At 36.9% G+C, this 26,024-nt stretch overlaps 1 protein-coding gene and 1 non-coding gene across 5 annotated transcripts in view; one reads left to right on the forward strand and one right to left on the reverse strand.

Annotated features, from left to right (window-relative positions):
- The first annotated feature begins 2,372 nt into the window (after positions 1 to 2,372).
- The window catches only part of RAB28 (RAB28, member RAS oncogene family), a 137,348-nt gene continuing 113,696 nt past the window's right edge, over positions 2,373 to 26,024 (forward strand). Inside the window, exons 1-4 of one of the 4 annotated variants that reach the window (XM_072806041.1) lie at positions 2,373 to 2,692; positions 7,334 to 7,430; positions 12,770 to 12,858; positions 25,742 to 25,871. In XM_072806041.1, the coding sequence (XP_072662142.1) occupies positions 2,618 to 2,692; positions 7,334 to 7,430; positions 12,770 to 12,858; positions 25,742 to 25,871 (391 nt within the window). In that variant the 5' untranslated portion in view covers positions 2,373 to 2,617. The remainder of the gene's footprint in view (positions 2,693 to 7,333; positions 7,431 to 12,769; positions 12,859 to 25,741; positions 25,872 to 26,024) is intronic. The other 3 variants (XR_012020850.1, XM_072806057.1, XM_072806030.1) reach the window with 3 other exon arrangements.
- Positions 20,694 to 20,810, reverse strand: LOC140623922 (small nucleolar RNA SNORA25). The gene has a single exon (XR_012023449.1). It is a non-coding gene; the product is annotated as a small nucleolar RNA SNORA25 (small nucleolar RNA).

The following is a 26,024-nucleotide window of genomic DNA, read 5'->3' on the forward strand; positions in this document are numbered from 1 at the left end:
TACTTTTTCATGCCAATCCTCGTTAACACACATGGTAATGTAGGAAGTTGTTAGTGGTGATGGTTGGGAGTAAGGAAAGTACTGGGAGCTAATAACAGTAATAGGGTAGCTACTATTGTGGACTAATCCCACCTAAAGATGAAGAACCTAGGCTCTATGCATCGAGACCTTTATGGTGAACATGATAGCGCTTTCTTCCCCTAAAATTTAAAAGGTACCAAATGCATGACACCACAGTTATGTGCGATTGTGGGCTGAGTAGTCATTAGTTCCTCCAGATGTCCCATTTGAGAGGATTTGTAGTAGTAGAGTTACATGGCCCTGAAGTAAGAACCAGAGGCCAGGTATAGTTTTAATATAGGAACCCCCCCATGTTACAGGTCTGTAGTGAGAAGAGGTTCACGTTTGTGCAAGGATTGCTGGTTTTTCGAGGCTTGCTGATCAGGTCTTTTTTGGATAAGTGAAGTGCATTCCAATTTAAGTATTAATGGAGATTAGTTTAGCTTAATGTCTCATGCAAGATTAATAATTGTATGTACATGCTTATTTGCATGGGGTGTATCATTAATGTATGACAATACATGGGGGTCCTGCTGGCATACATAATATATACATGCTTATATGCATGGGGCATATCATTAATGTATAATAATATGTAAGGAGGAGAATGAACTATTAATGTATAATTAAATGTAATCTACATATGAAACCTGTCTAAAGTAACATGGCTAAGAAGCAGTGATGCCCCAACATGGACCATATCTACTGACAATGGTGAAATTGATAATTACATCTGTTAATAAGGCATTGTGCTTTACATTGATTACTTCATTTAATTTTCAACCTGTGAAGGAGGTAGTACCTCTATTTTATAGGTCGACTGTCACACACCTAGCAAGCACAGGTACCTGTGATTAAACTCCAGTGCTCCCTCTAGGGCTGGGCATTTCTTAAAACCGTACTGCTTTCCTAGTCTACTTCCTACATTCTTTCCAAGACCACTGCCTCTGAGCTAAGCTTCTTGTGCCTTAAGCTTACTCATCTGTAAAATGAGATAATTCTACCTACTTTACAGGGTTCTCATGAGGAATGAACTGTGATCATCCTTGTCATCAACAAGAGACAGGCATAATAGGTTGGCATTATTATTGTAGAATTTATCTCACTCTGTTCATTTTTTCTGACATCTTTTACCTACTGTACTGGACCGAGATCATCCAGGACAGCAGGTCCTACATTTTGTGGGCTCTGGGCCTCTCTACACTCTTAAATGTTTGTAGATCTCAAAAAGTTTTTGTTTATGTAAGCTATAGGTCTCATTACTGCTTTTAAATTAGTATTTAAGAAATGTTTAAACTTGGGCAGCCCGGGTGGCTCAGCGGTTTAGCACCGCCTTCAGCCCGGGCCTGATCCTGAAGACCTGGAATCAGCCCCAGGTCGGGCTCCCTGCATGGAGCCTGCTTGTGTCTCTGCCTCTCTTTATTTTTTAAATAAATAAAATCTTAAAAAAAAAAAAAAGTCTTAACTCTGTAACAAGCACCTGCTTCCTTAACTGCCAGAGCAATGACATCATAGACATCATGCATCCCCGGGAAAACTTCTACTCGTGAGAGAATGAACGCGAAGAAGGCAAAAAAAAAAAAAAAAAAAAAAAGGGTAGTATTATGAAAATAATATATATATTTTTACTTTATTGGAGCCCCCCCCAAGGGTTCTCCGGATCACACTTTGAGAACTGCTGCTCTAGGTTACTTGCTTGATGAATGAACCATCCAATTCTGTTGTGTCCAGAGAATCCACGGTTTGAGACGTCAAAACCAGAGGCAGAGCCAGAGCTCTGTTAAACTGAAGGCCACTCAAGGTGCTTTCCCGCAGGCGGACAGGTCCTCAGCAACCTCCGCGGCGGCCGCGCTCCTCCCGGGGCGCGACCCCCAGGCGCCGGGACCAGCTCCGGGAGCCCCTGCCCGGTGCTGCGCGCGCTGCACCCCGCTTCCCGGGCGCCCGGAGACAGGCCCCGCCCCTCCGCCTCTCCTCCTCCTCCCGGCTTCCATGGCAACCGCGGCGCGCGTCCCAGGCGTCCACGCCCCCCCCGTCGGGCTAAACCATTCGCTTCAGTGGGGGACCTGCTCAGGGGGTGATGGAAACACGGAATATGATAGAACATCCGAATGCCACTCGGCTCCTGTTTTCCTACCTGGTTACAGTGCTACATTTTACTCTTCTTCTTCACAGCCGTTCCTGCGGGACTAACGCCCGTGTCGCCCTGCTGGGCTCGAACGCCTCCCCCATCCCCGGCCGGCGAATGGGCCGGCTTGCCAGGGCGGCTCGCGTCGGCGCGGGTTGGCGCAGAGGAGGGGGAGCGCGACTGACGTAGCGCGCGGGGGGCGGGGCGGCGCGCGGGGGGAGGGGCGGAGAGGCGGGCAAGATGGCGCCCGGAGAGTGATTCACCCTAGTTACGTCCAGCGGCCGCTGAGACACCCGGGCGGGGGGTCCTGCCCCTACTGCCGCCCGTCCTCCTCTCCTCCCGCCCCCGGAGACCCCCCCTACCCTTCCTCCCTCTACCTCGGGGTGGGGGTGGGGGTGGGGGTGGGGGAGCGGGCCTGGTTCCCGGGACACCATGTCGGACTCGGAGGAGGAGAGCCAGGACCGGCAACTGAAAATCGTCGTGCTGGGGGACGGCACCTCCGGGAAGGTCAGTCCTCCAGCGGGCCCGCCGTCCCCGGGCTGCAGGAACCCCGGCACCCCCCGCCTCCTCCCCGCCGCTCGGCGTCGCCTCATTACCGCCGGGGCCGGGGCCGGGGACCGCCAGCCTGGAGGTGGCCTGGGGCCAGGCATCCAGTCGGCGCCGGTGAAGGCTGAGGAGAGCTGTCCAGCTCCCCTTACATTAAAAAAAAAAAAAAAAAAAAAAGGAAAAAAAAAAAGTCACTTCCCACCTCCCCGCCTGGATCGCGAACTCCTACTTGTTCAAGAGTCGGGCCAGCATCGCCCTCCGGGAGGCTCCCCAGCTCTTCGCCCCCGGGGACTGGCAAGGACCTGCCAAGGCATCTCACCCCTTTTTACTTTAGTCCAGGGCACACTTCGCCGCCGCCCCCCACCCCCGCCCCCGATGCCGGGCCCTCCCCCTCCCCCTCCCCCCTCCGGCCCCTTGACGGCTTCTCGCACCTCCCCTGCGCTGGCAGCTCGCGAGGACTTGGCTCCGGAATCCCATTCCCTGGGTGACCACTGGGGCTCCTTTCCCTAGCGGGTCGGGACATTGGAGGGCAAACTCGCTGACCTCCTTGTGCTCCAGCGGTCAGGTGGGTATTGCCAGGGATCGCCTCCAAGGGCGAGGTGTGCAAAAATACACGTGAAACGTGAAAACCCACGTAAAGCTTTCAGGACATGGTTGCGCGCTCAGTGAACGCTAGTTGCTGTTTTTATGGCATCGTACCTGTTGGTCCTTGCTCCTGGCACAGCACCTGTCGGCACAAGCATTCATTCCGCAGATACCCGTCGAGCTCCAGCTAGGGGGCTGGATGCTGCGGGTAGAGCTGCGCCCCGGACGGCGGGGGGTCCTACTTTAGGGCCTGGGGGTTGGTGCCGGCTGGGCTGAATAAAGGACACTGAGTGCCCGGGGCTCTCCGACATCCAGGCTGCTTACATGCTGGGCTATAGGGTCTTTAACTCTGGGTTGTGGAGCTCCGGAAATGGGATCCTCATCTCTGGATGCTGGCTCTTTGGGGGAGGGTCCGTGGGACCTCGGAAGGGTCAACGACCGCCCCCCCCCCCCCCCCCCCCATGGAGTGAAGCGCCTCTGCCCCGGGTGTCTTCACACCTGTCGCTTCTGTCCCAGGCGCCAACACTGCTTCTGGGAATATTGCTAAAGTCCGTCTCCTTTTCTTCTTCCCTCCCTGTTCCCAGCCAGAGTCCCCAGAAGCGCAGGTTGTTGTGGTGACCGGTTTCCGGCGTCACGATTCCCGGTTACTGGTGCAGCCTGGACCGTGGTTTCCGTGGTGACGGCTGCTCCTTGCGTCTCCCTGGCGGTTGGCCCTTGCAGAGCCGCTCCTGTCGTGGTTTCTGAGACTTGAGATCCTAGGGCACCTGGGAGAGGGGTCCTTCGTGTGCAAAATTTGGAGCATTCTGTTATTTCCTTCTTGCCTTCCCGGAGGATGTTTTGTCACTGCTTTTTGTTGCTGAGGGAAAGCAAACCTAATATGCTCTGATGACCTTTAAAGGTTTTGGGGAACCAACTTTTTGAATGGTTCGGTTGTTTTAGATAAATCACCATTGTTTCTAACACTCTTATTCAATAAAAATTTTAAGGTGTATTTGCACAGTATTTTTATTATTCGATTTTCTTTCGAATACCTTCTGATTTTTTCATTTCCTAAATCCTTTTACGGTCAACTCATAAATGAATTTGTTTTCTGCTTAAAATTACCACGACGATCTATAGCACTGATAACGGTTGTTAAAAGAGACAAAAAATTGCCCATTACCCTACATTCTATCATAATTCTTTAAGCTTCTGTTAATTTCTTTTTTTCTCCCAGTATGTATCAGTTTCATACATGTGTTACTAGTTGAAGTTTGTTCATCACCTTGTATCTGGGTTTTTTATTTAGCCTGTTCTATGTTTTCTTCTCTTTGCTAATTTAGTGTGAATAATTGTGGGTTTTCATCTGTCTAAAATTCTGTCTAGTGTAGGACAAGACATGATTTCTTTCTCTTCCATATTGTTGAATTAGGACTATCATTCTGCTTAAAAGGGTAAGAGTGATAACTCTCTATGGGGTTCTGATTTAGTCTTTATCATCTTAACTAATCTCTTTTAAAACTGTAAAGGCGTTTTCTGCCAGAGATTTTCAGATACCAAAGTCAGAAACCTAACCTTTTTTCATTATTTGTGTATCAAGCTTTTTTCTTCGCCATACCCTATTCAGCTCTCAAGTTATTGGCAGCTACCAACAGTCCCATTCTATTTCCTTTACTATCCTTATATGAATTCAGCCTCTTTCATTTCATTCTTATTTGTATCCTGATTGAACTCGTGGCTATATTTTCTAGCATTAGTTTTTCTTGTCAGTTTTAACTTAATGACATTTAAGTACATGTTGACTTTAAATACACATTGACGGGAGCAATCGAGTATTGAGATAATCATCATTAACAGTTTCTCCAAGAGAAATTTTGCTCCTCCTCCTAGTAACATGTGTTTCTGTTTCTTTCTGTTTTGATTCATACTTTTGATTTTATTACATATTTCTTAAGATTTTTTGAGGCAAAATATTCTTTCTTGGTCTTTTTTTTTTTTTTTGTATTAGTAAATGTAGTATGGTAAAAATTGTTAGCAGGAGCTCACCAAGCAAAACAATGTAAAGGATCAGATAAAGATGTTTCAGATATGGTAGATGATTGTTCACCTCACAATTATTTAAGAAGGGTATTTATATAATGACTTGAGAGAAATTATTGAATGTGAAAGAGGCCAGAGAGTCTAGAGTATTGAAGAGGAAGTGCCTACCACTGATTCAGTTGATTCTCTGTTTAATTTTTATGGTATGTCTAGAAATGGTATAAGAACCCATTTTAATATTCTGTGTTCCCAAGCCCCCTGCTTTTGACAGATTATACTTTATTCTAATCAAAAATCTTAGTTTTATGTTTGCCTCAAAAGTGTGAGGGTAAGGCTTTCAGAATCTCAAAGTCCTATTTCCAAAAAAAGAACCCTTGGATTTTTAAAATATTCATTAATATAAAAGTACTGAACTCCGAGAACCTTACGTGAAAGTGAAAAATTACCTTAAATGGCACTATGCTGTTACTTGTACCTTGAGTTTCTCTTTGTCTTGTAGAACTTTATCTACCATCTCTATATTAAACATTTTGAAATATCTGTAATAAATAGTGGCAATTATTTTTCTCTGTAACTCTGAGCCTCTTAACAGAAGATTCTGTACCCTAAGTTAAACAAGTTCAATGGCATAAATAAAGCTAAATGAAACCCAAAAAGTTTTAAAAAAGAATGCTTACCTTTTTTTATTCCAGTCTCTTAGTTTTTATATTATTGTTACATGCTTCAGGAAGCCAAAGAAATATTCATTTGGGTGTAGTGAGTTTATTTCTAAGTGCTTAGGAGAACATCTTTCTTATGGTGCTCAATAAATATTTGGCAATATATCTTAATTATTACAAATGCTGAATATTTAATAAAAGAATTAGAGTTAGGATGTACAAATTGTCATCTGTGTGAAAAATATGGCTTTTGTGTCCAAAGGAATTTTAGGTTTTTTGTTTGAAGGAATTGAAATTTGGCCAAGTTTTCTTTTGCATTGCTGTACTTATGTCATAATTAATTATACTAAGCTATTTTGGAAATTTTATTTTAGTTTTCATTATTTTGGGAATTGACATCTAATTTTAACTTTTAAAATAGAAAAGGGCTATTTTCACTTGGGTAGTCTTTCTTAAAGAGCATGAAAGCATCTCTTGAAGCTGCCTTTCTTCTTTTTGGTGAAGTTTACAAATAGTGCATTTCAAATGTTTAAGAAGCTTTTAAGTTATTATTTCAGTTGTTACCAGAATGATTTTAATTCTTCTTTGATAGGAAACGGTACTCCTGAGTTTTGAATACAACTTTATTAAAAAAAAAAGTGTAGATCTATGTATGTGTGTTCTGGTTATAGTATTCATTAATCTTTATGGTTGTTGGATGGAAAATACTTACTTTGCTAATATTAGTCTTAAAAGTACTGACTTTTAAATTTTAAAGATAAATATTATCTCAATCATACTGTAGGATCATTTTCATTTAACATCTTTAATTTAGAGAAAAATTAGACATTTAAAGATACTTTTTTTGTAGGGAAAAAAGAAAAATTTTATGAATAGGTTTTCCCCTTTTAATTAGTACTTCTTATTTTTGGCTGAGAGCACAGATATTCAGAATATTTAACCTCAGACATGAAATTTAGAGTTCTTTGAAATTTGTGTTAAACTGATTTATATTGATATATAGGATTCAGATCTTTAGTTGTGTTGTTTTACTTTTCTTGTTGATAAATCTCAAATTCTAATTTCTAGCAAGGAGAAGGAGCTTGACTATCAAGGGATTTAAGGAGATCTAACAGATTAGTCTTTTGTTCCCACTGATAGCTGTTGGCAAGTGAAATTTACCTGGTGAAGTATTAAGTCTCTCCTCCCTTTGTAACTGATGAGAACTGCTTAAAGTTGTTTGTTGGATTAATGGTAGTGTAACTACTAAGATTATTTAGTAAGGTTTAGTAATGATTTTATGTTTATATTTTTAAAACAGAGTCATTAATTTTGATATTCTGTGCATCAATTTTTTTAGACCTCCTTAGCTACGTGCTTTGCTCAAGAAACTTTTGGGAAACAGTACAAACAAACTATAGGACTGGATTTCTTTTTGAGAAGGATAACACTTCCAGGTAAGAGAGTAAAAACTCTTAACATAGAAAATGGTACATATCTTACAATAACAGAAATGTGTAAAATAAATTTGGGGGCTGCATCTGCATGAAAATATATATAATTAGCAAATCTATCTTAGATTAGCTTTAATTAGCATCTACCATGAAGACATACTGTCCATGGGTGTGAGAGAAAAGTTTATATATTCCCCTACTTTCCCGCTGTTTTTGACCACTCCACACATTTTTCAAGGATAAACAATAGTTGCTTATAAAATTCTAAGAAGTTTAAAAAAAATCAAATGCTATACAGTTATAAACAGATATCATGAAAACTAAATGTGAAAAGACTGGAAAGGATTATTTTTTTAAAATATTATTTTGATTAGCCTCTGCTTCAGTTTTTTGTTCGAGAGAAAGTTGGAACAGAAGTATAATGTAGCTATGGAACTTCTGTGCTCTAATATGTGAATGCTGTTTTATGCAAGGCAGCATGAAATTGCTGGCATTTAATAGACCACTAAAATTTAGGGTCCCTAGGCACTCATAAAAATACAGTTTGAGCATTCAAGATGTTTCAGTTCACCATGCAAAGAAACTATTTAGATGCCAGTTGCAGCACATTTTGTGGGAAATACAGGGAAATAATAACAAAAAGAGAGTGGTTTCTGTTTTAAGTTAGTTTCTGAACAATTGGGGCTTTAAAATGCTCTGTCCATTCATTTGTGATGGTTAAATTATATGTTTAAAGTATTTTATTAAAAGCAGTTTATCTTGATTGACTTTCTAAACCAGTCCATCCCTCTCCTCTCTGAGGAAACACATTTGAATAAAAACGGTTGCAAGTGTAGTGTCAGATTCATATACTGGAGCATGAGTGATATAGTGGGAAGGGGTTTAATAAATTCCAATATTATTGAAATATGTTAACCTCTCAAACACCCCATCTGTCAGAAAATTCTCCATGAAAGTTTTAGAGCAGCTAATGAAAACTCTTGGTAATTGAAAGTATTCTGCATATCTTACTAGTAATATGCTCTATTATATTTTGTGATTGTCTATATTCAGCTACCAATGAAAAATAAATTGAAAGATACAGTATGAGAAAAGAATTCCAACTTTCTATTACTATGTTATTGTTCAGCAAGAGGCTTAATGAGAAACATATGTATATTTTGTTTCATTTGTATTTCCTTTTAATGTATTCAAAACTGAAAAATCTCATTTTATTTTTATTATTCTCATTTGTTTGGATAGGTTAATGCTACATTCAGAGTATTTATAGAGGTCACTAGAAGAATACATGCACAAAATATATAATGTACATGCTGAAAGCTTATTTATTGCAACAGTTGTCTCAGAGATGCTAGTTGTACACAGAGAACCTTAATATATACATTTAGTTATTGACTGTTGTTTTTGTTGCTAATTAGCAAGAGCATCAGCTTTCTGTACCATTAATATTATTTCATTTTTCTGACTTTTTTTAGTTCAAAGGCAACAAGCACCATTCAATCATTAAAACTATTTTAGGACAGATTTTGAACATTTTATGTAGGTGATACATATACTGATTTCTCATCTGTTGCACAATACTACCCATTTTGAAGTTTTGATTACTTTGTAAAAAATATTTGGTATTTTTGAAATCAAAATTTATAGTATAATATTTTAGAGTTAGAAAATACTTGCATTAAAAATGTTAGGAAATTTATATTCTTAACAAATGTATATTTTAATGAATTCCTGATTAAGTTTTTTTTTGATGGGTAAGTTCCAGAAAAAAAAAATTTTTTTTAAGGCAATTGGTTTTATGTTACTTAATGGATTCAAAATTGTGTTAGCAATATCAGTAGGAAAAAAAAATTTTTTTTTTTGATTTTATTGATTTATTCATGAGAGACACACAGAGAGAGAGAGAGAGAGAGAGAGAGAGAGAGGCAGAGACACAGGCAGAGGGAGAAGTAGGCTCCATGTAGGGAGCCCAACGTGGGACTTGATCCCGGGTCTCCAGGATCACACCCTGGGCTGAAGGCGGTGCTAAACCTCTGAGCCACCTAGGCTGCCCGAAAAAATTGTTTTAATGTGACTTGATTTTATATAGTAAGTACATTGAGAAATGAGATAAATAAATTACAAGGTGCATAGTATAAACTTTATGTATTTTAACCTTAATTTTAATTCATTGTAAGTGTCAAATTAGGATGATTAATATTTGTATCATTTGCTAAAACATCAGAGGCAGCATTATTGAATTTAAAGTAAAGAGCATACTGGGTGAATCTAATGTTTGTTAAGTATTCTAGTAAGTCTTCTGTCCATTCAGATTGTTAGAGGTGAATACCTCCTGTCCATCTATTGACATTCTCTTCATGCAAGTTTTCAAGGTCATTACTTTGTAAATATTCATCCATTTTAGTATATTTCATGTTCCGGTATGCTGTATAGTCTGGATGCAACCACTGTGCAGAGTTTACTGCTTAAAATAGTGTATCTGTTAGTCAGAGATTCTGCTGATAGAGCTTCTTAAGAGCCTTAGTCAAAATACTTTCAGGAAGCTTGTGGGTACAGTCCAGTAAACAGCGTTCTACTGTGAAAAGGATTTCTAAGTCTTTAGCACAAGAAGTGGGCAGACTTGTGTTTTTAGTTCCATCTTGACTATGCAGCACTTTAAGTAAGGTTAACCAAGGCACCAAGTGTACTTTTACAAGGTCACTGTTGAATCCTCTTGGTGGCTTTGATTCATACCAAAAGCAACTTACCTGTATTTTGTCACCTCATTTATTTTGTTTTTTTTTCCCTTGGTTACATGTCATTTCTTACCGAGAAACAGGAATTTTGTAGCATTTTGCATTTGAGATTATATTGTGGACAGTTTCCTTAATGTTCTTTGTTAGTTGGAAATTTATATTAGATGGGTTCTTGATTTTTTAAAAATTTTATAGTATTGATTATTTGAATACTCTTTAATAGGTTATTAGCTATGTCATTTTGAAAATATACATGGAGACTTTTTATATTTATGTTTGGGGAAATTAAAATGAATATTGAAAAAAAATAAAATGAATATTGATTGGAGTTCCATCTTTATGTGATTTTTGTTTCCCAAATAGAGAACCCGTTTATTTTTATTTTTATGTGTTAATAAGTCTAAAATTCAAATGTGGAAGTTAAAAATATGTTCCTAGACATATGAAATAACTATGAAGTTAGTATCATTTGTTGAAGCTATAATGATGGCAAAAGTGCTTTTTTTGGCTAGTTTTGTGGGTTATCAGTAATACATAACTATTTTTATTTCTGAGGCACTAGAATATGTATATTAAAAAAATAAGCCAACAACAACAGTGTTTATTTAGAAAGATATAAATTTAAAAAAACCCTGCAACACATGATATAAATATAAACTTCTCAGATGGGAGGCAACTGAATAAATGATTTAGTCTTGAAGTGATGTAGTCAGGATTTGGAAATATGAATATCATGTTCGTAAAATTGTAGCTAAGGTGTTCGCAATAACTAATTTAGATGGGATCTGTCAGAATTTAAAGGAAGAAAAGCTTTCTAATTTTTGATATGAAGCTAAGGGATAAGATTTATTGGCCTTGAAGAAAATGGGAGTCAGTGCCTTTTATGAAGTGTTGCGTACGGTCTTACTGTAAGAAAGTTATATTGTTAAGCACTGTTTTTTTTTTTTTTTTTGAAGTAAACAAATGACTGTAAAGAGTGTGCAAGTAAAATGAATAGAGTACTGCCTATTTATCTAGGGGCCTCAGAAGAGATTTAACATACTGCTAGTGACTGCTAGTCCTTTCTCACCTGCTTAATTTGAGACAGTGTCATAGGAGAATGAGATCAGCTTTGAAACATGAAAAATTTAGATTTTTTCAGTAAGTGGGTTTATCCCAGTTGTTGAATAAGTCTTACTTGATCTGTGACATTTTGGTTTTCGTCTTCACAGAGCTTTAAGAACATTTTTGCATTAGTCTGTGAGCGTTGAAAGTGTGTGTATGTGGGAATGATGATGGGTGATAAACTTCAGGAACTCTCATTAATGCTAATGGAAGTTCCTCATGTAAATCTCAGCACGTTGGCTGAAGCAGAGACCTATCTCAAAATAATGGAAAGATTGTAATACAAACCCAACACAACTTAGAGTTAAGGGTAAAACTTGCCTGGTTAATCCAGTGTTGTACTTGCTTTTCAGTTAAATGGTGTGACTAACATTCTCTGATTTTAATGTTTGGCATTGGCATAAAAATTCAGGTCTATAATCTTTTTTTTATTGTTTTTGAAGCAAACACATTTTTTTTAGTGCCTTACATTTTTGTTTTAAGCTTTTTTGATTGCAAATCATTCAGAAAGGTTTCTTTTTTAGTATGGGAGCTTGTTTTGAAGGTGCTAGTTGAGGCTTTGTCTACTTGTGGAAAAAATTGCATTATTTTATTAGGAGAAATACTTTGAAATGTTAAACTAAAAAGTATGTTGGACATGGTCTTTAACTTCTGGGGTTATGCATTTATAAGAGAAAATAGCTTATCTAGTAAATTTTTGTATCATCCAAATATTTTAAAAAATAGACATAAGAATTTTAAAGATTGCTTTTTAGTATTTCTAAATGCTTTTGTAATGATTGTGTGGAGATTTGTTCCAGCATTATGAAGGCTTTGAAGCACATGTTATAATTTGTTTCAATGGAAATGCTTTAAACGATTACAAATGCTTCATAATATTTAGTGATATACTGGGTATGTATCCTATACTTGTTAGGAAGAGGGCTATCGTATGTGTTTATATTTTATAGGTTAAATTTGAAAACATGTAGTTTTAAAAATTATGTTTTCTATTCCATATCATAAGTGACATTTAAATTTTAGAAGTTCATCAATTTAAGTTGAAACTCTGGGTCCATTTTTGTAGTCTTATTAATCTGTATTAGAACCTATAGAGTTTAGAGTTTATAGTAAAATTCATTATGTGCTACAGGGTAGGTTAGTATATAAAGTTTATTTTTAATGTATAGTTTTTTACCCACTGTACAAGTGTTTTATCATTCCGTTCTCTGTTTAAGAGAACTTTTTTAAAAGTTTTGAGTAGATTATGAATTAAAGCTTTTTGTTGTTGTTGTTTTGAAGGTGATTATAAATTTGGTTCTATAGAAATGGGGTAAATGCGTAAACCTAAATTCCCCATTATGATTTCTTTTGATATTGTTTCACAATTCCAAATATCTGACCATGCAGAATAAAAGGCAAATTAGCTACACAGTTTATCATTGTGACTTAGTATTTCCTGAAACTGTATTCATTTCTTATTTTCTTACTTACCTTTTCTGTATTCTTGTTTTTATATTTAAGGAAACTTGAATGTTACTCTTCAAGTTTGGGATATAGGAGGACAGACAATAGGAGGCAAGATGTTGGATAAATATATCTATGGAGCACAGGTACGATGTAAATTCTATGATTATTCCAATACTGAAAATACTCCTCTCACAAGCACATATAACTGGGTACACACACACACATACACACACTCTTTATAACTTGATTTTTATCTGATATGTTAGAGAAACTGATTTTATCTTTGTGCTAATCCTTTGGTTTCATCCTCCCCAAATTATAGTTGAAATGATTTGGGTCAGGGAATTGGTGTGACTCTAATAGCTTTCCTATGCTTCCTTATATTGCTAGATATTTTTATCAGCAGTTCAGTAAATGTAGTGATAGGTGATATTTTATATTTATTAGCTGATTTGGTTATAGAGACTGCTTTCAGAATGTGTAAACTGAATGAAAAATATAGAAGGGGAAATTTCATTTTAAGTTATAAGGACAAAAAGCATATTTATATATTTTTGTGCTATGAATTAGTTTACTAAATATTTATAGTTCTTCAGATTTAATACATATCAGTATATTGCATAAGCAAACTATGAATAATTCTATATATGAAGCACATAACAATATTTTTACATGATAATGATGTCTTTTCAGAAGAAAATCTATGTAGGCGGAGAAAAACTGCTTAAATAATAATATGACAAAATTCTTAGGCAGCATGAGTTTATATAGACATAATTTATAAGCTGTTAAATTATTATACCAATAGAAAATATGCATGATAGTGATATACTTCAAAAAGTTAATTATTGACCTGCTATTTATTTTTGCTTATTCTTCCACTCTACTGTGTGTCTTTTACACTGTCATGAGGCATTAGAGGGGATAATAGTCATAATCCTTCTTTAGGTCTTTATTGGATTTAAATGTTTTAAGTGGGAGAGTCTTACCTTGCTTCTGTGAAACTGTTGTTTCTGAGGAGTCCAGGAGACAAAGACAGAATGTTAAGCACTGTTCTGTATGAAGTTTAATGCTTTACTTATATGATGGCCTTCATTTTGGATGGAAAATAGATTCTGAGTTATTTTCTAAAACATTTAGAGGAGGATAAATGAAGCTCATATGGTTCTAAATCATATGTGAAGGCCCCAGAATTTTGTTTTTTTGCATTATTGACAAATAGATTTGGCTCTTAGGATTACTTTTCCTATGCCACTTCTATGCTGTCCTTTGTCTCCTGGAAAATCTTCCTGCTCATTTAGGATTTTTGCTTGTGACCATAACATTTGATATTTATGCATGTTTGTTTTTCTCTTAAAAGATATACCTCAAATTTTTGTGTCTGGCTTTTTCGTTGTTTAATTTTTTCTATTTTAAACTGATTACATTCAAAGTAGATATTAAGATAAAGAAAAATTGCTGGACAGAGATTTGTGGAAGTCACAGTTCTTTCTTTCACTCACCTATTTGATAAAATAATCTCTTTCCTCTTTGTCCATTAAAGTCTACCTTTAAAGGTTCGTATTGGATTTAAAAAAATGCATTAGGTTAGTCAAGCTTCTCATAATATTTGACTCTCAATGTCAAATAAAATGACTTTTTATTGTTTATAGATTATCTAGAACGAGTTCCTCTTCTAGAACAGGAAGATTTTATGAATCTCAAAGCAAATAATACTATAAAATTCAATGAACAAATTTTTTTTTTTCACTAAAAATTGAGGTAATATAATGCTCGTGATTTGGATTCTCTTAATTTTACCTCTACATCATTTAAAAATTTATTATTTGATTTATTTATTATTTGCTTAATATAAAATTGTATATAAAATTAATGTTGATGTGAAATTGACATGATATAAAATTAACCACTATAAAAGTATATAATCAGTGGCATTTATTGCACTCACAATGTTAGGTGGCCATTCTTTTAAATCATTTTTTTGCAGTATTTTATGCTATTATGTAACTGCTTAAAATCAGCAGACTTTATTGGTCAAATTTGTAGAAATTTTTAAAAATTTCATCTTTTTTGAGAGGACCTGAGTTTAGTAAAATGTCTATATTCTCTTCTGTGAGAGAGAGCATGTTATATTCCTTCTTATAACTTGTCTAATATTTCTGTTTTGAAGGTACATATGACAATTTTTTCTCTTGATGGTGCCTTATATTGTTTATACTTCACAATTTCTGTGGATATAATAAGAGTATATACCCTGTATTATTGAATAATAACATAAGTACAGTATTTCTGAGTTCATGAACATTTTCATGAAATTCTACCAGGAAACTAGGAATTCTGAGATGATAAAATTAATTATCATAAATTAATGATAATATAATAAATTTTCTCTGCTTTTCAGAGATTCTAAATTAGATTATGGAAAATACATAAAATACATTTACCAACAATTTATTTGGTAAAATATAGGTAAATTTTTTATCTAAACCAGAGAAACTCTGATGACAATTTACTACCATAAATTGGAGGGGGGGATGTTACTTTTCAAAAACATTGATTTCAAAAACATTCCAATATTAAGCTATACTTAATAGTTTTATATTATATAATAATATAATTATTCCTCAAAGTTGATCGGTACTGCTTCTGGAGTTCTTGTAGATGCTTATATTATTCATGAGTCCTTTGCATTTTGGTCTATGTGCCACAGGATAGAAATCATTCAGAAATGATTTTTTAAGATTTTATTTATTTATTCATGAGAGACAGAGAGAGAGAGAGAGAGAGAGAGAGAGAGGCAGAGACACAGGCAGAGGGAGAAGCAGGCTCCATGCAGGGAGCCTGATGTAGGACTCGATTTCGGGTCTCCAGGATCACGCCCTGGGCTGAAAGAGGCGCTAAACCGCTGAGCCACCCAGGCTGCCAAGAAATGATGTTTTGACAGACTGTTTTGAGGACATCAGTTTAATGTATTATTTAAGATTTTACTTTAGGTTCTCTATGTATTGTATATAGAAAGAATTATCATATGCATATCTGGGCTATTAAGCTAGTGAATCTATTTTCCTTAAAGCATTTCTTAACTTTAAGAAGCTTATTGGTGGGCTGGGAATGGACTTAGATTCAAATAGAACTGATTATTGTACCCTGTTCACATTTTCCCCCCAGTAGGATTAAACTTTAGTAGTCGTCTATTGAATAGTGTTGGTTGAAACAAAATTGGATTGACACCCAAGAAAGAATTAGTGAGGTATTTTGACAAGAACTAGTTCTAAGAATTGAAGTATTTCCCAGTTAAATTCCCAGATTTTAAATTAACTTAAAATTTTCTAGGAGTCTTCAGAAAGATGTTATAGGCTATTTTTCATAGTGGTTACGAGCAAACACACAGTACATAGTGTTTAGTGCCCTGTAACCTGTGGCTAACAGAGGCTAATAACAAACCTCAGAGAAGGACTGGGTGTTTCATTTTTGTAGCTCTTTCCGTCCTGGAATCTAAGTGGTTTGCAAACACTGCCCTACTGAGTATAAACTCAATGAAGTGTAGTCATTTGTGAGGCAGAACATAACTACTATTGTGTGCCAGTGCCCCACACAGATGAGGCAGCCTGTTAGCTACCAACAAAAGGATTTGGCTGCCTGTATGGCAGCTGCGGAGAGTGCATCTCAAAGCTGGACTCTCTGAGACCCTCTGCTGTCTTTTACTGTGCATTTTTTTAGTTGGATATTTGCCAACTTATAACTGATTATACAGACCTCTCTTGCGTTAGTGTTTCTTCCTACAAGTTGTACTTTTTCAGCAAAGTGTATATATGGTAAGGACTATGGTACCATCTATATGATTTAACCTATTTCCACATATTATTAAAAGCTAAAGTAGATTGTCATACAAATCAGGGAGAAAAAAAGTACCTGGATTATGGGAACTGGGAACCTTTCATTTTGGGCAAGGTTAAGTAGTTGTCTGTGTACTGTGCCTGTTAAATTTCAGAACTAAATCCGTACAAAAATTTACAGTAGTTAAGTATTGTCCTTTAAGACTTCAGTATTCCTTTGAAAATGCTATCTGGTTAATGGCTCATCATGTTCGTTAGATATGGTGATAAGTAAAATAGATGAAAACAAAGAACTGTATAAAGAAACTTTATGTAATATTTACTAAAAGTTGAGGTTTATGAAGAGAAGGGGTGGGAATCTTTTAGGAATTGCAAGGGGAAAAGGTGAAGTTAAGGCATAGAAAATATAGGGAATTTTTGTTGAAGAATTTGAAGATATAGAAGGATGTATTAAGCTTGAAATCTGATTTCCAAAAGTCACAGCAAAAAGATTTGGGATGAAGGGAAACAGTTGGAGGGTAAATCGGGAAGAGCAAGCATGGGGCAGCATGGGGAAAAGACACAGGAGAAAGATGAATGGCAGATAGGTGATAAAAGTGCGGTGATAAAAGTGCATTGGGGACATGAGACTGGGAGATGGGTTTCGATGGCCACAGGGTTGCCAAGAAAATTACTTCCAGCCGTTCCTAGTAGATTGCTTCAGTTGTTGCCAAGTTGTTACATTTCTGAGGGTGTTATACTTTCTTGTGGCTGAGAAGATTCTGATAGTTTTCTGGAAGCAGTCAGAGGAGGTCCTGATTGATGGATGTGGTGAGAGATTCAGGGCTTTGAGGGTGCTTGTGTTATAGGCTCCTGAAAAGGTGAGTACTCAGAGGTCTGACTTTGGTATATTGAAGCTGGTGTGTAGAGGCCTTGGCGGGGGTCAATGCCTGCTTGTATGAGTTTTGGTAGTTCGTGTCTTTCAAAGAATTGGTCCCTTTCATCTATGTGATCAAATTTTTGGCGGTAAGAGTTGTTTATATTACTCCCTTGCTATTCTTTTAATGTTTGTGGGATGGCTCCTCATTAATTTGCATTTTCTGTTCCCTCCTCTCTCTCTCTCTTTTTTTTTTTTTTGGTTAACCTGGCTATGGAGGTTTACTATCTTTTGGTGTTGTTGATTTTTTCTATTATTTTCTTCTTTTAAATTTACTTGATCTCTGCTTTAGTTCTTGTGAGTTTTCTGATCTGCTTTCATTAAGCTTAAATTGCTTTTCCTCAGTTTCTTCAAGTAAAAACTTAGATTATTGATGTTTTTTTTTCTTTTCTAGTATGTACATTCAATGCTATACATTTTCCTCTACCCACTGTTTTTGCTATATCCCACAAGTATTGATAGGTTGTGTTTTTATTAATTTAAGATATTTTTTTTTTAAATATTTTATTTATTTATTCATAGAGACACAGCTAGAGAGAGAGAGGCAGAAACACAGGCAGAGGGAGGAGCGGGCTCCATGCAGGGAGTCCGACGTGGGACTCGATCCAGGGTCCCCAGGATCACGCCCTGAGCTGCAGGCGGCGCTAAACCGCTGCGCCACCGGGGCTGCCCTAATTTAAGATATTTTAAAACTTATCTTGAAACTTCTTTTTTTTTGATCCATGTGTTATTTAGAAGCATGATGTTTAATTACCAAAGGTTTTGAGTTTTTCCAGCTATCTTTCTGTTATTGATTTCTAGCTTAATTCCTTTGTAGTTTCAGAACATGCTTGGTATTATTTCTAGTTTTATAAATTTGTTAAAGTATGATTTATGGCCCAGAATGTAGTCTGTTTTGGTGAATGTTTCATGTGAGTTACTTATTATCTGCTTGCTTAATGTATCAGTCAGTGAAAAAAAGTGCATTGATGTCTCCAACAGTACTAATGGATCTGTGGATTTATAGTTCTATCAGTTTCGGCATTACATATTTTGATACTCTGTTGTTAGATGTATATTCATAAAGGGTTGTTACGCATTCTTGGAAAATTGACCCCTTTATCATTATGCCGGGTTTTATACTTAATACCTTTCCTTATTCCGAAGTCTGTTTTGTCTGAAATAAATATGAATAGAATATTCCAGTTTTGTTATCAGTAGTGCTAGCATGGTATTTCCCGATCCCTTTACTTTTAATTGTGTCTTTATATTTAAAGTGAATTTCCTTTGGGCAGTGTATAGTTGAATCTTGAATCTTGTTTTTTCGTATCCTCTGGCATCCTGGCCTTTAATTGGTATATTTAGACCATTCACATTTAAAGTGATTATTGATACAGGTTGGTTAATTTCTGTCATACTTGTTTTCTATTTCTTGTGCTAGTCTTTTAAAGTTTTCATTGTTTTATTTGAGCATTTTAACTCTTAGCCTATTAGTTAAACACTTTTTTTTTTTTTTTTAAGCAATTGCCTTGGAGTTTCCAAATATATATATTTTTAACTAGGTTAAGTCCACCTTCACATGGCACTGTATTGCTTTGCCTGTATAGTTCAGATACTTGATAAAAGCATATTCTTAATCCATCCCCCATCCTTTATGACATGGCTGTCATTCATTTCACTCACCCATATGCTGTAATTATTCAATACATTGTTATTACTATGGCTTTAAAAAGTTGTATTTAAAAAAAGTTGTATTTTATATAATCTAAGAATAAAAAAATGCTTTTATTTTACCTTTACTTACTCCTTTTCTGATGCTCTTCCATTCTTTATATAGAAATCAGTTTCTGACCCATATCATTTGTCTCTCCCTGAGGGCCTCTTTTAATGTTTGTTCAGAGTAGGTTTGCTAGCTATGAAGTCCCTCAGGTTTTGTTTATTTTGAGAAAGTCTATGTCTCACTTATGAAGCATAATTTTACATATACAATTCTAGATTGGTCCTTTCCTTTTTCAACATTTTAAATATTTCGCTCCTTTCTTTTCTTATATAGTTTCTCTGTTCTGTAATTCTTATCCATGTTCCTCTAGAGATAACGTAGTAGTTCCTCTCATCAACCCTTCTCTCACCCCAGGCATCTTTTAAGATTTTTCTCTTAGTTTATTTGTTTTTTTTTTTTTAAGCTTTTTATTTATTTATTCATGAGAGACACAGAGAGAGGGAGAGAAGCAGAGATACAGGCAGAAGGAGAAGCAGGCAAGGAGTCCAATATGGGATTCGATCCTGGGACTCCAGGATCACGCCCTGGGCCAAAGGCAGGCACTAAAGGAGTCCGATATGGGATTCGATCCTGGGACTCCAGGATCACGCCCTGGGCCGAAGGCAGGCACTAAACTGCTGAGCCACCAAGGGATCCCATCCCAGTTTATTTGTTTTAAGAGAGAGCGAGAACTTGTGTGAGTGAGAGGCTGTGGGGGAGGGTTGGCAAGCAGAGGGAGAGGAAGAGAGAATCTTAAGCAGGCTCCATGCCGATCTCATGACCCTGAGATCATGATCTGAACCAAAATCAAGAGTTAGACACCTAACCGACTGAGCGACCAAGGTGCCCCTCGTAGTGTTTTGTGTTAGTTTGAATATATGGTGTGCCTACATGTAATTTTTTTGGCATTTGTCCTATTTGTTGTCTTCTGAGATTTCTAGATCTGTGGTTTAGTGTCTTTAATTGATTTATGGAAATTTCTTGGCTATTGTTACTTCAAATATTTAAGTTCCATTCTCTTTTCTCCTTCTGGTAGTACAGTTACATGTATGATATACCATTCAGAATTGTCACATAGTTTTTTTGATGTTCTGTTTTATTCATTCTTTTTCTCTTTGCATTTCAGTTTTGGAAATTTCTGTTACCTTAAAGCTTACAAATTCTTTCCTAGGCTGTGTCTAGTCTACTGATGAGCCCATCAATGGCATTCTTCATTTCTGTTGTAGTAGTTTTGATATCTAGCATTTCCTTTTTATTATTCTTAGTGTGTCCATCTCTTTGTATACATTATCCATCAGTTCTTGTATTTTGTCTACCTTTTCCATTGGAACTTTTTAAGTCATTAAATTTTTATTTCCTTCTGCTGCCAATCACTGTAGTTCCTCTAAAGTCAGAATCATAATCTTCAAAATAGCCCTGAGGACAAATGTATATTTGAAAGACATTTCTTCTTTCCTACTTGACCAGTCCTGGATAGAAGCAGCTAAATCTTGTATCTCTTCAGGAAAACATAGCACTATTACATCCTATGGAGAACTCTAATATTTGGTCACAGAGTTAAGAGCCCTTGGTTTTAGTTCCACAAAGCCCTCTTTGAAATGACCTAGCCATTGGAACCTTTTTAAAAATATTTATCATAGTTGTTTTATAGTTCTGATCTGATCATTCCAAAAATCCATATCATATTTGAGTCTGGTTCTAATGCTTTTTCCTTCAAACTGCCTTTTAGTGTGTCTTCTAATTTTTTCTTGAAAGTGAGATATGATGTATAGAGTAATAAGAACTCAGGTAAATAGGCCTTTAGTGTGAGGTTTTATGTTAATTGGCCAGGAGTTGGTCTGTCTGAATGTTTGCTGAGGCTCTAGGTGCCAGAGACATCCAATTCCTCTAATATCTTTGTTTTTTTCTCCCCTTTCTCAAAGAACGCTTCCTTTGAAGTTTGTGTTTTGCAGTTCTTTCAAGTGTAATATACTACTATTACACTGGATCCCAGTTGGTGTTATGGTAAAGTATGGAGGCAGGGAAGCTTTCTATACTCTTACGATTAAGTCACAGTGTTATAGTGGACCTGTGTTCCTTGGCTGTGACTGTCACAGGTATTCATTAGCTCTTCCCACTTGGGTGAGACCGGATGGCTAGAAGGGCCTGGAGATGGGAACCAGTTCTCTTCCTGTGTGAAATAGGACACCGACTAAGCATTTTTCCTGGACAGTATGCCTTTTTTAATGGATAGTACTCTGGGTGTATTTTAAAATGGTTCATTTCTCCCTTGCCATGTCAGAGCCATGTGAGCAATCTTTCTTGATGCTTTACCAGGAGGATCTGATGGGATTTCTGCAGGTAAAATCCATGAGTTTATCCCCGTAACAGTGTTGCCTTGCAGTTTTTCATTCTCAAAGTGGATCACACGCAGCCTCCAGCAGTTTATCAAAATTGTTATTTAAATGTTGCCACCCTTTACTGGCCATAGTGGCTTCTGCTTCAGGTAAGTTCATTTTGGCTCTGACTCTTTGGATTCACCCAACTCCCAGATTTCAGAGTGGTGATTTATTCTGCAAACTCAGCTCTCTGCTTTGTTCAAGAAAAGTCATTGATTTTTAGTTTGTCTAGGTTTTTTCTTACTGTAAGGACAGACGTGACGACTTCCAGGCTTTTTACAGGTCAGAGTTGAAACTGAAAATTCTAGAACTTTTTTTGTATTTTAATGCCTTTTTGGTTTTCTCATTTTCCCTTTTCAGATTTTGACCTCATTGGTGTAGGTCAGAACCGATGAAAGATTGTCATGTTAGGAGCAAAGATGGAATCACGTTTTTTTTTACGTTAAGGTGTTATTGAGACTGGAGTATGTGAACAGATGTTTGGGTTGGTGGATAGTTAGATTAATGAGAGGCATTTATTCTTCTCCCTTTCTTATGAGTTCTGGAAGATTCATAAGTATTGCTCTCTGAAAAATATAGGACACATTGATCTAGATCAGGAATTGGCAAACTTTTCCTTAGAGAACCAGATAAAAAATATTTTAGGTTTCACAAGCCATACTGTCTCTGTTGTAGCTACTCAGTTCTGCAGTTAGTTGTAGTATAAAAGCAGCCATTGATGATACTTAAACAAATAAGTATGACTATATTTCAATGCAAGTTTATTTATAAATATGGTCTTTGAGCCAAATTTGACCTGGGGCCATAGTTTATTAACTCCTGTAGTATTTAATTAAAAATATTTTATTTATTAGAGGGAGAGAGAGCCTGCTCTAGTGGTGGGGGAGGGGCAGAGGAAGAGAGTGAAGAAGAAGTGGAATCCCTGCTGAGCAGGGGAGTATGATGTGGGGCTCCATCCCAGGACCCTGGGACAGTGACCTGAGTCAAAGGCAGACACTTCATGGACTGAGCCACCCAGGTGCCCTGATTTTTTTTTTTTTTTTTTTTTAAGTAGGCTCCATGCCCAGCATGGAATCCAATGTGGGACTTGAACTCATGACCCTGAGATGCAGACCTGAGCTGAGGTCAAGAGTCAGAGGCTTAATCAACAGAGCCACCTGGGTGCCCCAGTAGTATGTAATTTTTATTCTGTAGTTCTGCTCTAGTACTGATAACAAACAGATGGTGACCACATTTTATTTGCATATTCTATCATATTCACATATTGACCCATGCTGAGGTGAAGATTTTCATATATTGATTTAGAAGAGTTACAAAAATCTTAAGGTTTATTATTATTTTTTATTTTTTTAAAGCTTTTATTTATTTATTCATGAGAGACATACAGAGAGAGGCAGAGGCACTGATAGAGGGAAAAGCAGGCTCCATGCGGGGAGCCCGATATGGGACTCAGTCCTAGGACTAGGATCACGACTTGAGCCAAAGGCAGATGTTCAACCACTGAGCCATAGTGGCGTCCCAGTCTTAAGGTTTAAGAGGTATCCTAGGTCAACGGCTCAACCTATGAGTGTAAAAACTATCTCAAAGTTGCCTTGAAAATGTGATTCTTACTCGAATAATAAGAAATTCCCAGCAATTATGTAGCATGTTTTTTTTTTAAATAAGTCTGTTTTGGGGTGCTTAAGTGGCTCAGTTGGTTAAGCATCTGCCTTTGGTTCAGGTCAGGATCCCAGGGTCTTGGGATTGAGTCCTGCATCAGGCTCCTTACTCATCAGAGAGTCTTCTACTCTCCTCCATTCACCTCTCCCCCCACTCAAGCTTTCTCTTGTTCTCTGTCTCTCAAATAAATAAATAAATAAATAAAATATTTAAAAAAGAATAAGTATTTTTATACTTCACATAATCGTGTAGACATGGCAAGTATTATAAAGGTGAATGACAGAAGCATTCCCCAAGATCAGCAGGTGGTAGGGCCAAAACTGCAATCTAATAACAATCTGACTTTCAGGGCAAAGCTCTTTTAACACAATATATTGTATCATTCAAGTCAACTGGACATAGAGTCAGTAGGTTGAAGATTAGTTTTCTTCAAAAGCCAGTTCTGGGGCATTTTTCTTTTTTTTCTTTAAGATTTTATGTACGTATGGATGAGAGAGAGAGTGCACGTGTGTGCGCATGGATGCGTGTGTGTACAGGAGAGGCAGAGGGGGAGAAAGAGGAAGAGGGAAAGAATCCCAAGCAGATTCCATGGAACATGGAGCCCAACCCGGGGCTTGATCTTATGACCTGAACTGAAACCAGGAGTCAGATGCCCAGCTGACTGAGCTACCCAGGCACCCCTGTGGCATTATTCTTAATAAGAAAAGTGGACTTTTGCTGAGTATTTCAAATAATTCTATGTTGGGCATTATTTCAAAGCATTTGGGAAAATAGAGATAGGTGTCTGTGTTATCAAAATGAATCAGTCAAGTGATTTTGCATAAAAATTTTAGAATATTTAAACTGGAAGGGATCTTATAGACCATTTACTTTTAATGATCTAATTTTAGAGGCGAAACAACCTGAGGCCCAGGGAAGCTAAGTGACTTGGGAGCCAGGTGTAATTTAATAAAAGAGCATGGTATTAGAAAGTTATAAGAGTAATATGCTATAACTGACTTGAGAAAGTCAGTCGTTAAGTTTTTGGAAATTTTTGTGACCCAGTTGAATACATTCATGATTAAAAATTATATATAAACTCATAAAATATGCTAGAAACAAAGATACATACACAAATACATCATTTACTAATTTTATCATATATTTTTGCTATTTATGTTTTTGAAATTATTTATGTCTAGTGTATTTGTATGGTGCAGGTGTAATATGGTGGTGTCCTACCCAGCTCTCCTCAGTAAAGTGACCTCAGTAGCTTGAAAATGGCCCTAGTGGAGTATTTACACCATAAAAATAGGTAAATTCTACAAATCATACTCTGAAATTCCGTACCCCTACCACAACCCTAGCCAGTTGATTAATATTTACCGGCATATCACTGGTATGTGTGTTCTATACTTGTCTGTTTACGTACCTGGCCTTGCTGCAAGACAGTGTCTTGAGGTTTGTAATTTATGCCCTTAGGACCCAGCACAATGCTTGGCATATAGTTGGCAGACAAATGCTTATAGAATGAATGAGCGCGCTTTATATTCATTCAGCCCTTGATTCATATCTGGCTTCATCACTTGCCTAGCTGTGTGACCTTGGTTATTATAATGTCTGTTTATTAGTATAATGAGAATAAGAATACCACTGTTGCATGATTGCTGTAAGGCCTAATGAAAAGGTCTAAATATATGTCAAGGTACATAGTAGGTACAAAAATGTAGTTAAAATTTATGATTATAACCTAAGAAGAAGGAGACATAATGCTATTAGGGTCCAGACTTACACTATATGCAGAACTTTGATTAAGTGTTTGACCACAAACTGGATGAGAATCAAGAATGTGGCACTGTTATTTTTGTGTATGTACATACTTCTCCTTCCCACACAAAATAATGGGATATATTAAAAGGAATATGATATATAAGAGGCAGGAAGCAATCCCTCTGTTATATTTGGCTTTGTTCAGGCTCTTATTACAGTATCATGTCCAGTTTTACATTGCTCATTTTAAAGAGGATGTCAAAAAGCTGTATGTAGTGTGTCCTGGGAAGAACCCAACAACTATGATTAAAGGGATAGAAAATAGGTCCTTTGAGGCAAGTTTAAGGAATTGAGTTTGTTTATTCTGGAAAGGAGACGGTAAAGGAGTTACTTAACTATCTTCAAGTACATGAAGGGTTATTATAAAGAGGATACTCTCATGTTGTTCTCCAAATGCACAGAGGACCAAAAGAGGAAATCGACTTATTTCATTTAAAGAAAATTGTGTTAAACATTAAAATTGACTATCAAGGGATGTCATGGAATCTCCATTTTTGAAAATATTTAAAAAGAGCAGCAGCAGATGGTTATTTATTGAAAGGTTTAAATGTTTGACCTCGTGAAAGTTACAGGCAGGATTGTAGACTGTGAAGCTTTTTTACCTCTATGATACAATTTTCTTGAATTTATTTTAACTTACCATGCATATGCCAAATACCTTACAAAGATTCTGTAACTCTTTTGTGACAGGGAATTCTCTTGGTATATGATATTACAAATTATCAAAGCTTTGAGAATTTGGAAGACTGGTATTCTGTGGTGAAGAAAGTGAGCGAGGAGTCAGAAACTCAGCCGCTGGTTGCGTTGGTGGGCAATAAAAGTAAGTTATTAATGCTTATTTATGGATGGTAGCTATCCTATCCATAGACTATCCTATAGTCTTTATTTTTACAAAAATGTTGATGTTTAGAAACATAAAAGATTCAGCTTTCCTGGAGTAAGTACATTGCTCGAGGAGACCATATTTAAAGAT

The sequence above is a fragment of the Canis lupus genome, chromosome 2 (genome assembly GCF_048164855.1).
Source record: "Canis lupus baileyi chromosome 2, mCanLup2.hap1, whole genome shotgun sequence".
NCBI lineage: Eukaryota > Metazoa > Chordata > Mammalia > Carnivora > Canidae > Canis > Canis lupus.